Raw genomic sequence first — 13,316 nt, forward strand, 5'->3', positions numbered from 1 at the left:
TCGGCGTCACGGGCGTAAACTCACTTTCAGACATTCATATTCAGCTTCTTCATACTCAAGCAGCAGCTCGTGCAGTGTTGAAAAGGATCCAGAATTGTCATATGCGGTCCATGGGACAAAAGACAAGAAAACAATTTACCAGGGGCATTAGTGAGAAGAGAGAACCTGAGGGCTGGTAGATATCAAAGAATGGGCTGTCTCTTTTGCTACATTTTTCAAAAATTAAGTTAAGATCCTGAAGTGGTAGCTGCCTTTAGAAGAGTCTGAGCTATCCTAGCTAAGAGGTACTAATTTCAGCCTAACCTTCCTGAAGCAGCTATATGGGGAAACCCAGACTTACAAATTGGTGGGAAGGGGTGTCTATAATTTGGAAGAATTGACTGAGTAGGGCCATCATATGGATTTCCCAATAGTGAACGATGAGGGATTTGCTGAAGCAACACTATGACCTGCTACCCTCAGCAGAGTGGCAGTACTTACAGCTAAAACAAATGCTGACAGATCAATTTGATACAGACACTCCCCAAGGCCCCAGAACTACATGGAACCTTAGAAATGCTTCATAAACTCCCCAGGCTCATGCCCACTCTATGCTTTAGTAATTAAGAGGAACTCCATTCATCTTCAGTTGTATGTGAAAGAACCCCAATGGCAGAATCATAGACGGGACCAGAAGGGTCATCTAGTCTACCCCCCTGCCCAGGTGCATGTCACGTAATGTTAAAAAATGCCTCTGTGGATCTCAGGCTATACTTGATACCACAGCTGGATGCCATTGAGGTCACACAACGTAAAGCCCGTATCTTCTGATGTCTGTTGGTGCTTAATAAGGAAAAAGGGACCCTGGTGCATATGCTATGGGACTGTCCAACTGCCAGGGAGCTACAGAAGGAGGTGCATATGGGAGTTCAAATGGTACTGTACTTCATCAGCGAAACCTCGCCTGGAAATTACATCCTCTGACATGTGCTGGCTCAGCTGGGTTTCACTCTGCCTCAAAGACTTGTTTCTTGAGGGCTGCAATGATCACCACGCCCATGAGGTTAGAAACGTGGGAGAGTATACTTATGCCCAGAATCATAGGCAGACGGTGACCCAGCCATTTGGGGAGGCTAGGCTCCATGCTTCCCCCTTCACCTCCCCCTCCCCTGCAGGAGCCCAGAGCATGTCCACTGCGGCCCCCAGCGCCAGGCAGTCCACCCCAAGCCCCAGCCAGCCAGGGCCAGGGCAGAATGCCGGGAACTGTAGGAAGGGGCCTGAGGGCGGGGCGGGGCGGGGCGGAGCCACGCCAGGCTGTTTGTGGAGGCACAGCCTCCCCCAGCCTATGATACCCTCCACCCATGCCCAGAATACAGCAGTGGTTTTCAGACGTTCTAGTTAGCAGCCAACGAAAAAATCGCTTATCACCACAGAGTTCAGTGATATGAATTTAAAGACATTCGCAACTTGTTTCTAGATATATTTGAATAAAGACCATTAAGATAGCTCAAAGAGTCCCAGACTTCCATTCCACCTGCACCTCCCACCCCCAATCTTGCATGCTTTTCCCTCCTCCCAGTCCCCTCCTTTCCCTTTCATGTACATCTTCTCTTTTTTTTTCAGGAATCCCCACCCAAATGCTTTGTGTCTATGGAGCATTCTTTGATTGTGTCATTTTAATGAGTTGTAAAATTGCATAATTGTCCCATTCCACTAGCAATCCTGTGAAGTGCTGTATTTGTGATCATATACGAGCTGTAAAACATTTACCTTTTTGTACTTTTAATTGTTTCGCTATGAACATTAATAGCAATAAATCACAAAAATTGCTAGAAGGAAACATGAGAAAGAAGAAGAAGTGGTACAAACACTGCTGCATGTAGCAATTGTTAGCCGTGTAAGATACACCCCCTTTATATGCTCTGGGCATATTTTCATAATTATAAACACCTTAAAACATAATTAAAAACAGCCTATCAGATAAGAATCAGCTTAGTTAGGGATCTAAGCCCCAGCCTTCTTAGGCAATTTGCTGTACTCAGGGAAAGTCTGAGTAAGTAGTAAGTGTCTCATTGAAGGAGACCAAAGGCCTGAGGTAAGTGGAGAAATGGGATACCAGGAGGAAGCACGAGCAGGAGAGTGCAAGAGGGGAGGACTCCTGTCTCAGACTGAGAAAGCAGGACAATCAGTGAGTTATCTTAAGTGCCTATACACAAATGCAAGAAGCCTGGGAAACAAGCAGGGAGAACTGGAAGTCCTGGCACAGTCAAGGAATTATGATGTGATTGGAATAACAGAGACTTGGTGGGATAACTCACATGACTGGAGTACGGTCATGGATGGATATAAACTGTTCAGGAAGGACAGGCAGGGCAGAAAAGGTGGGGGAGTTGCACTGTATGTAAGAGAGTCTTTGGCAGCACTTCGGCTGCGGGCCTTTCACTGGCTCCGGGTCTTTGGCAGCACTTCGGCGGCGGGTCCTTCAGTGCTGCTGAAGAGTGAAGGATCCGCTGCTGCCGCAGACTTGGAGTGAGTGAAGGACCAGCTGCCACCGCCGCCGAAGACTCGGAGCACCACCTGGTGAGTACAAGCGCCGCAGCAGGTAGCACCTTTTTTTATGTCCGCTCCCCTGCTTTGCCTCACGCCCTCTGAATCCTCTGGGAGGCCCTGCTTCACAAACATTAAAATTTGTCTTCATTAACTAATTTATACCCCTGTAAACGACCTGAACCATGAAACTGTCCTTTTTCTTCCTGCAGTGCCCTCATTACTACACACCTTCCCACTTCTGCAACAAACGAGGCAGACATCCTACAGACTACCAGTCCTACCTAAACTAGCAGGCTATATTTGCTTCTCATGTACACCAATGCAACTGCACAGATTTAAACACAGTTACTCCTGACTTACACCAGTTTAAGAGAGATCAGGCCCCATAGTTCATGTAGCATTCAAGAAATTACCTTAGCATTAAGGCTGGAATGGGAATTATTTCTCTGTTCATGAGTAACGGACTCCCCAAAACACTCCAATAACATATATAACTATTCTTATCCCTATTGGAACAGGCAGTTGTCTCCACACACCAGCACAATCTGCTGTTGACAGGGCTGCCAGCACTAGGATCTCATCCCTTATCTGCCACAAGGTCCAATGCTTTAAAGTTAGCAACTATGTTAGCAATTCTCCAGTCATACGGTACAACTGAGTTTATGGATTCATTAAGAATTCTTGCTAATGGGCTTGCAATTTCATGTGCCAGTTCCTTTAATATTCTTGGATGAAGATTATCTGGGCCCCTCGATTTAGTCCCATTAAGCTGTTTGAGTTTGGCTTCTACCTCAGATGTCCATATCCTCGTTCCCATTTGTCATTCTATCATTATCCCTAAACTCCTCATTAGCCTCATTAAAGACTGAGGCAAAGTATTTGTTTAGATATTGGGCCATGCCTAGATTATCCTTAACTTCCATTCCATCCTCAGTGTTTAGCGGCCCCACTTCTTCTTTCTTTGTTTTCTTCTTATTTATATGCCTATAGAACCTTTACTATTGGTTTTAATTCCTTTTGCAAGGTCCAAGTCTATATGGCTTTTGGCCTTTCTCACTTTATCCCTACATGATCTGACCTCAATAAGGTAGTTTTCCTTGCTAATCCCTCCCATTTTCCACTCCTTGTAGGCTTTCTGCTTTTTCTTAATCACCTCTCTGAGATGCTTGCTCATCCAGCTAGGTCTACAACTCCTGCCTATGAATTATTTGCCCTTTCTTGGGATGCAGGCTTCTGATAGTTTCTACAACTTTGACTTGAAGTAATTCCAGGACTCCTCTGCCTTTAGATCCACAAGTTCTTCAGTCCAATCCACTTCCCTAACTAATTTCCTTAATTCTTTAAAGTTAGCCCTTTTGAAATAAAAAACCCTAGTCCCAGGTCGATTTTTGTTTATCCTTCCATCTAGTTTGAACTGAATTAGCTCATGATCACTCAAACCGAGGTTGTCCCCTACAACCATTTCTTCTATATGGTCCTCACTACTCACCAAAACCAAATCTAAAATGGCATCCCTCTTGTTGGTTCTTCAACTACTTGATGAAGGAATCCATCAGCTATCGCATCCAGGAAAATCTGAGCCCTATTATTATTACTAGCACTTGTCCTCCAGTCTATATCTGTGAAGTTAAAGTCTCTCATGATCACACAATTCCCATTAGTGTTTACTTAATTAAAAACATTAAAGAGGTCTCTATCCATATCCAAATCAGATCCCGGCGGTCTGTAGCACACCCCAAGCACTATCTCAGGGGAGGCTCTAGTAGCTTTCTTTCCCAATGTGATTTTTGCCCAAACAGACTCTGGCTTATCCATTCCATCACTTCTTATTTCTTGACAGTCTACCTCATCATTGATATACAATGCTACTCCACTACCTTTGCCTTTATTTCTGTCTTTCCTAAACAGCACATACGCTTCAATACCTGTACTCCAGTCATGACTACTATTCCACCATGTTTCTGTTATCCCTATAATATCTGGTTTCACTTCCTGCACCAGTAGCTCTAGATCCTCCATTTTGTTACCTATGCTCCTCACATTAGCATACAGACATCTTAATTTTTGCCGTTTGGCTTCACTGCCATTCTTTACTCAATTAGGCACAGACATTCTACCACCAGTATCACCTATTAGACTGGTATCTACACTACCCTTCCTCCTTATGTCCATTCTCATACTTAATTAAGCATCCTGCAACCTTCCATTTGCCTTTTATATCTGACTTCAGTTTGCATCCTCAAACATTGTTCAAAAAGGCAGTTGCATATATACCCATGTGCTACTCTGCTGCCGAATTATAAGAACTTTTCCTGGGTTGAAGGAGTAGGAAAAGCCCCTCCTGGCAGGAACATCAATAAGGAGGGAAGGAGTCTGATGCTCCCAAGCAATACACCGCACATCAGCGAAAGTCTGCTATACTGTTCTTGGATTCTGGGAAACATGTTTCTACCTGCAAAAGCCCATGGCAACAACATAATTAGAAATGTATTCCCACCGCCCAAGTTATTAGCAACTAGAGCCAGTCAACAATTTTTCCAGTGGAATAATTTTCCATCAGAAAATGCTGATACAATTAAATCGAAGTGGTTCAGAGGAACGTATCAATTTTGTAGGTGTGTTGAAATGTTTTGTTGTGACTTTTGTTATATTATTATTTATACTACAAAAGTCCAAATGTTTTGATTTTTGTAATATAAGATATGTCAAAAATTATAAGGTTAAAACAAAATGTTTCAGAATATTTCATTTCATGAAAAATTCTGAGATTTTTTACTTTTTGCCCAGGTTTGGGACATGTGACATTTCAAAATCTCAAATTCCTGGTTTTGGGTCAGCTGTATAGTTGTGATATTGCTCCTGGACCTGCAAAGCAATCTATAGGTTCTGTTATATAAGTCCCTAGAGCTTTTAACTTCTCATCGAGCTTAAGGACATGGGCCCTGATTCAGGGTCCATTGAATTTAATGAAATTATTTCAATGGATTAAGCCCATTTTGAACAACAGTCTCCCATCTGGGGACCTGTTCTTCCTACAAGCCCTTCAGCATATCAAGAATACGCTGAGGTTGACTGCCATAGAGTAACTTCAGTTGGGTAATCCTGTTGAGATATCCCACTTGCAGCAAAGAACAGGAACCAGGAATAGTTGATCCCAGTGGTGGGGCTCACAGGATAGATGCTTCTTGGACCTATTTTTAAGGATATGGTTAAATCTTTCTAAGGTCCTAAACCATCAGTTTGGGGATGGTAGCTTTAGTTTTCAAGGAAATGCACACTTGTTTTATGAGCCTAGATATGAAATTGGTCTCCTGATTGGCTAGAAAGAATAGTTTCAGGGAATGTCTGCCTGGCTACTACATCTCCCTCACACCACCCCGACATGTACTTGACTTCAGTGGGGTGGCAGTATGTTTAAATAAAGTGGTGTATCTTCACCAGAGAAAAGTAGCTCCCACCTTGTTTATGTTAATTAGTTATAATGCTTTGTTCCTTATTAGCAGATTAAACAGCTGTAGAGGGACTGTGATATGCAAACCAAAGACCCAATCTGGAGAGCTTGTGTGAAGTCACAGGAGAAGGCTTTTTTTCTTAGGGGATAATCACAGGATGTTGCACTACTGAGGTTGGGGTCTTTGCACCCAACTCCCACTAAAACACAGTGACATTTGCGTGCCTAACTCACTTTGGTTCCTTTGAAAACCTCAGCCCAAGCCTCTATTTAGCAAATATGCTTCATCAACACAATGAAAGAGAATAGTAATACTTTAATGAGTAGTCAGAAACAATCTGTTAACAAATACACAATGGACTAAATTCTTCAATATATAATATTTAGCTGCTATATCACACTTCTTATTCTTAAAACACTTCTGTACACAGCACCGTCAAGTGATACAGATGTCCCATTTGCTGACATCGGTGTGACATCTTGAACATTAAATTATATTTTGTGATCGTTACCGTTTAGCCCAAGACCTTTTTTAAAAATTCTTTTAAGGACATCTCTCCTTGTCAAATAAGCTTCCAAGTAGTTCTCTTGCAGGTATAGATGGGGAGAGGGTTTAATCTCACATTGCAAGGGGGAACCTGGATGCTTTTACTAGGAATGTGCCTGACTTGAGTAAAATGTATTTGATGAGGGAGTTCCTTACTGGGCCTCTTAAAGAAAGTGGGAGGAGTAACAGAATTAAAGGGATATAAAGTGCTGTGTGTCCACAGTCTCGAAGCTGGTCATCTTTTAAAAGAGTAAGTCTGTGCCACTTTAACTCACCTGTGTAATTTAGAAGGTTCATGGAGGAATGCTCCACCATTGTTGTCGTTCTTATTATTTATTTCCCATGCCAGGCCATGGCGCCATTGTGCAAGGCGCTGCACAAACACATCGTTAGAGATAGTCCTTCCTCTGAAGAGCGAAAAAGATCATTGGTGCTTGTCATTTAGATCAGACAGGCTCCTAACATAATCTTCATTTTCCTTCTGCCTGACTAATGGTATGACCTTAACCTGAAGGAAGATTCCTTCCCAGGAAATTAACATTCAGATAGTCCACAGGGAAGATAATGGATATTTATTTGGTACTTGGTTTCCTCACAAAGGCTAAAGGATTTGGTACATTCAAAATACAACAGTGAGAAGAACCTGTGACTGGTTGTTTAGTCCACGGAGGTCTATGTAAATAGGAACTGATCCAAAGGCCATTAAAGTCATTAGCAAGACTTCCCATTGATGTTAATACGCTGTGGATCAGACCCATCTTTGACATATCTTCATTATGTTATGGGCTTGCTAGATTGTAACCTTATTATTGAGGTTGTAGCTGGGCTTCTTTAGCTAGGTTAAAATTGTGATCTATCACTTTAAGTTCTATGGGGTTTTCCTGGTCTTGTTTGCAGGCTAGGGGGCTCTATGGGAAGCATATGATCTGGGTCTTTTAGTAAGTAACTTGCAGAGAGCCATCCTAGAGTGAGGTGAGTTCAGTTGTGCCTGCTTTGTCTCTCTCTCTTGTGGGGTATCATTCTGAATCCTAAGAAACAAAGTAGTGTTACATTGCAACCTTCCAGCAAGAGTATTTCATGTCATCTAACTCCAACTGGAATAATTGCAAAAGCAGGACATAATTTCACCTGTGGAGTTCAGCAAATGGGATGCACCACTTTGTATGTAGCCCAAAGGGTAATGGCAGCATAAGTGTGCGTGGGGACTTTAAATGCGTCATATCTCCCCGGCTGGAATTGGATCAATATCCAGTTCCTAAACCACAAGATTTATTTGCAAAGCTGACAGAGGCAGTGATGTTTACTAAACTAGACTTGTCTCAAGCTGACCTGCAGATGGCATTGGAGCTAGATTAAAAAAAATGTGGGCAATGAACACACATAAGGTGCTATTTAGATATGAAATATTATCCTAGGGGATAGCTGGTGCCCGTGTTATGTTTCAAAGAATAATGGATCGGTTAGTGCCGGTGGTAAATGGTGTTGCCTGTTATTTGGATGACGCATTCATTCATAGATTCCAAGGGCAGAAGGGACCACTCTGATCATCTCATCTGACCTTTTGGATAACACAGGTTGGAGAATTTCCCATAAATGATTCCTACAGCAGATCTTGTTTTTAAAAAATCCAATCTTGATTTTAAAATTGGCTGCTGGAGAACACACCACAAGTCTGGGTAAATTGTTCTGATGATTAATTACCCTCACTGTTAAAAAGATACACCTGATTTCCAGTCTAGCTTCCACTGCCAACTTTTGGATTGTGTTATCTTTGTCTGCTATGTCAGAGGAACGTTTAAAAATCCTAGAGGAGGTTCTAAAGAGCTTGTAAAATCATGGCTTTAAAGAGAAGTATGCTTTTTTTCAAAAAAGCCGGGTTACTTCATCCAGCCATTTTCTAGATGCAGGAGTACACCTGTTAAAAGAGATGACAAAAGCCATTCAGAATGCCCCTGGGCTGTGTAATGTCTCAGAGCTTAGATTGTTTCAGGCTATGATAAAACTATTATGGAAGATTAATTCCAAACTTATCAACAGTACCCAGTCTGATGTCTGCCCAGTTATGGAGAAATATGAAGTGGCTTTGGACAGAAAAAAGAAAATAAGGCTTTGGAGAAAGCAAAAAAGAAACTAAGTCACGCCAGCCTATTGGTACATTTTAATCTGGAGCGTCCCACAAAGCTAGCCTGTGATGTGTCTCCTGTAGGAATTGAGGTTTTTGTTTCACATCTTTGTAAAGATGGGAGTGAAAAACCCATAACATCTGCTCCCAGGACATTGTCAAAGGTCAAGAAAAAATACTCACAGATAGAAAAAGAGACTTGGGTTATTAATTTCCATGAGTACCTCTTTGGAAAAAAATTTACCCTCGTTACAGATCATAAACCACTAATAAAAATAATGGGCCCAGGTGTAGGCATTCCACCACTAGTGGCAACTAGACTTCAAAGAGGGGCTTTTGATCTTTGCTGCCTACTAAGATGGGATATATTATAGACCATTCGAAAAACATGCTAATGCAGATGCATTGTCCTGTTTGCCCTTGCACACAGGGAAACATATAGAGGAAAATTCCATGGACAGAGTCTCTTTCCTAGATGACCTCCCTATTACAGCTAAGGAAGTTGCTCTGTAAACAAGACAAAAAGGTGATTTTGGTTAGGATGATGCACCACACTTGAGACTGGCCAAATCACATAACCAAAGAGCAACGTAGCCATTACTATTTCAGCAAACTGTTAGCCATGCAGAGGGGTTGTTTGCTATGGGGAATACAAGTGATACTGCCAATATGTGTACAGAAAAGGATGCTGGTGGAATTACACAAGCGCCACTGAGGGTTAATAGATATGGAAGGGATGGCCAGAAATTGTTTCTGGTGGCCGGCTTTAGATTAAGATTTAGAAATGGAAAGTAGCCAGTGCAACTCCCGTTATAGCTATAGGAACATGCCAGAAGAGACACTGTCACCCTGGCAGCAGCTGTGCATCGGCTTTGCAGAAAAAGATAAGCAAATATATGTAATAATGGTTAATGATTATTCTTGGTGGCCAGAGGTGAGGCACATGATTAAAAACCTCTTCTGTAATAAACAACTGAAGTGCTTTGCAATATTTGCCATTTATGGGTTACCTGAGGAACTCTCTTCACATAACAGTCCACAGTTTATTTCTGGGATTTTCAGACATTCCCACAACAAAAATCAGTGAAACATATTGGGTCAGCTACCCACCACCCAGCATCACATGGATTGGCACAGAGTGTTGTGCAGACATTAAAACAAGCACTAGACAAAACTGAATGGAGTCCCCTGACACATTGCATTGCAAATTCCCTAGTCTCATATAGGTCTACCCCACAGCCTGCCACTCAGAAGACTCCAGCTGCTTTGTTTTTAAAATGCTAGTTACGTACTAAATTTGATTTACTTAGACCCGACCTATGGAGAGCACGCAACAAAAGATGGCAAAGAATGAAAAAATCTACCCCATAAACCTGCCAGGTTTTTCTGCTAAAGGAAGACCGTGTTGGTGCAAAATCACATGGGAGGGATGAAGTGGGGGGAAAGCTGTCAAGCAGATATGGGACTAGAGACATATCTGGTAGAGGTAAAATGGGAGATAATGAAGAGGCCCATTGATCAGCTGTTACCAGAAAGAACCTCAGTACAGTTACAGGATGCAGCCCCTGACATTAGTAAGGATGGGTGTAGCTTTTGTTGGCCAGAGGAGAGGAGAAGGCATGGGAGATGGTGGCCAAGAGAGAGAGAGGGATAGTGCTTCTTTGGGGTCGACACAAATAGGACAAAGGTCAGGTGTCACTTTCTCTGACACAAAGGTCAGGTGTCACCACTGGCCTCAGCAAAATCACCAACTTCCTCTAAGGTTAAATTTGTGATTTTTTAAAATTGTGTTTGAGGAATTTACAGGGGAGGAGTGTGGTGGATTGAAAAGTGTGTTAAAATTGTGATCTATCACTTTAAATTCTCAAAGGGGGTCCCTGGTTCTTCTTGCAGGCTATGGGGCCTGGTGGGAAGTGTGCAATCTGGCCCTGAAGCAGTCTGCCTGCAGACAAAGAGCGTAGGGTGGGGCGAGTTGTGCCTCTCTCTTTTAGGGAGCAGCCTGCTTTGTCTCTCTGTTTATTGGTTGTTTTGCATTATGGTTCTGAATTCTACGAAAATAAAGTTATATTGCAACCTTCCAACATGAGTATTTAAGTTCTTATCTAACTTCTCTGTGTGCATGCTGTGAACACAGCTAGAGAAAGCCCCGGGAGTCATTTTACACAAGAGCAGGAGCACAACCCTGCAGAGCCCAGGAAGAGCGAAGAGTCTGTGGAGGAGTGAGTCTGGTTAGGAGCAAAGAGTTATGTTTCTCTAAGTTCATTTTATTGGACTCTTTGTTTACCCCAGAATGAGTGAGACTGAACTAGAGAAGAAGTGCCTGCAACACTACCTCCAGCCATGAGGGGGCATGCCAGCAGTGAGTCCACTCTTCTACCCTATTAAAGAGTAATCATTTGCCAAGAGTTGCCATGTAAAGGAGTCTGAGATACCATAGTTTCCCTCTGTACCTAGCAAAGGAAATAAAAGCTTTAAGGTCACAACGAAGTTCCTTTTTGCAGAAGTTGGCTTTAAATGGTGACCACTGGATCAAATTTTCAAATCTCATCTGGTAACGTAGGCCTAAATCTCCCACTGGTATCAATCAACTAAACTCTGATGAAATCAGTGGAGCAAGGTTGATTTACACTGTCTGAAGATCTGATTCATATTTTTTTCCCTTGCTGATCAATCTAATTTTTCTGTCCCTCTGTCATTAAAGTAACCAGAAAGTGTTTGGGAATACAGTTTTAATGGAGGACATCATATGGCTCAGCATAAATATATATATGTCTTTGACTGGACCAACAAGCAACCTTTCAGGCTCAAAGAGACTGGGGATCTTTTTTCCCCCAAAGATGGAATTTTTAATGCATTTGATAATCAAATAACTTACAAATCTCTTATGTATTTTGCCCACTTATTTCACAATGTCAATGCCAGTGGATTTTCTTCAAGTGCACATGTATCCCATTCTTGGACCGTAAGATCACCTGGGGTATTTTCCTGGGAATCTTCGCTGGATTGGGTGAAAACTCAAAGCGTAGCAGGGACAAAGCTATGGCCACTTTCATCTCGATCATGGCAAACTGCTGCCCAATACAGTTCCTGAGAAGAGAGAGATGGAACCAGTGAGAATACCGAACCTGAGTATCCTGATGCTTACTCCAAAGTCACTTGAAGTCAATGGGAAACTTTCCATTGACTTCAAGTGCTCTTGCATCAGGCGTATTAAGATTCTTTCATATCCCATTAATCCACCAAAAAGAAAGTGCTTTAAAAGATTTTGTTTATTTTTCACTCTTTGCCAATACTTTGATAGGCTAATTGCTGCTCAACAATTCCTTATCCTCCACGTGGTTCATGCCGAAAAGAATCAAACTGGTTTAAGCCATCCAACTCATTAATTTATATTTTAGGATTAGTCCAAAACTTTCATAGACTCCAGCATGGTTGTTCATTGGCTATATAGAATTCTACAGCTACAAGGAAGAAACAACATGCAACTTTTAGCACGAACAGAAGATTAGATCAGGTTTTACTACCTCCTTTGTGGAGCCCTAAGACCAGAAGATGGTACTGCCATTTATATGTAGGTGATGTCAATATATATGGCTTGACTATAAAGTAACCTTGAGAATTGTTAGCATCGCATATTAGTTGAGCAATATGTCGTCAATGCTGGTGTAAATTGACATCACTCTATTGACTAAAAAGGAGAAATGCTGACTTACACCAATGGAGGATGTAGCTTCTGGAGTGCATTGTTTGGCCACTAATGCAGCCCTTCAAGCACTGTAATTCTGAAAATAGGGACTGAAGAACAGGAAAATGCCCTTCATCACTCAAGAAATGCACCAATATCTAGGCACCTGCTGGCATGGCTGATTGGTAACGTAACAGGGATGGGCAAACTCAGGTGCAGCACCTTGTTGGTTAGGGTGGTCTTTTTGCAAAACCAAGGATGGTTCAGCTACAGCACCCTGCAGAGCAGGACCATTGTTTTTCATAAGACCATAAGAATGAACATACTGGGTCAGACCAATGGTCCATCTAGCCCAGTATCCTGTCTTCCAACAGTGGCCAATGCCAGGTGCTTCAGAGGGAATGAACAGAACAGGGAATCATCAAGTGATCCATCCCCTGTTGCCCATTCCCAGCTTCTGGCAAACAGAAATTAGGGACACGATCCATGCCCATCCTGTCTAATAGCCATTGATGGACCTATCCTTCATGAACGTATCTAGTTCTTTTTTTAAACCTTTTATAGTCTTGGCCTTCACAACATCCTCTGGCAAAGAGTTCCACAGGTTGACTGCATTGCGTGAAGAAATACTTCCTTTTTTGTTTGTTTTAAATCTGCTGCCTATTAATTTCATGTGGTGACCCCTAGTTCTTGTGTCATGAGAAGGAGTAAATAACACTTCCTTATTTACTTTCTCCACACCAGTCATGATTTTATAGACCTCTATCATATCCCCCTTTAGTCATCTCTTTTCCAAGCTGAAAAGTCCCAGTCTTATTAATCTCTCCTCATATGAAAGCCGTTCCATACCCCTAATCATTTTTGTTGACCTTTTCTGTACCTTTTCCAATTCCAATATATCTTTTTTGTGATGGGGCAACCAGATCTGCATGCAGTATTCAAGGTGTGGGCATATCATGGATTTATATAGAAGCAATATGAT

At 42.1% G+C, this 13,316-nt stretch overlaps 1 protein-coding gene and 1 long non-coding RNA gene across 3 annotated transcripts in view; one reads left to right on the forward strand and one right to left on the reverse strand.

The window, feature by feature from the left end:
• Window positions 1-13,316, forward strand: part of LOC120369614 — a 163,766-nt gene that overhangs the window by 56,378 nt on the left and 94,072 nt on the right. The window lies entirely within an intron of this gene.
• LOC120369611 (cytochrome P450 4B1-like) overlaps window positions 6,618-13,316 on the reverse strand; it is a 34,781-nt gene continuing 28,082 nt past the window's right edge. Inside the window, exons 12-13 of one of the 2 annotated variants that reach the window (XM_039483084.1) lie at window positions 11,525-11,736; window positions 6,618-6,934 (exon numbers count right to left, since the gene is read on the reverse strand). In XM_039483084.1, the coding sequence (XP_039339018.1) occupies window positions 11,562-11,736 (175 nt within the window). In that variant the 3' untranslated portion in view covers window positions 6,618-6,934; window positions 11,525-11,561. Of the gene's footprint in view, window positions 6,935-11,460; window positions 11,737-13,316 lie in introns of those variants that run through there. The other variant, XM_039483083.1, reaches the window with a different exon arrangement.

This window comes from Mauremys reevesii, linkage group 8, assembly GCF_016161935.1.
Source record: "Mauremys reevesii isolate NIE-2019 linkage group 8, ASM1616193v1, whole genome shotgun sequence".
In the NCBI taxonomy this organism is placed as follows: Eukaryota; Metazoa; Chordata; order Testudines; family Geoemydidae; genus Mauremys; species Mauremys reevesii.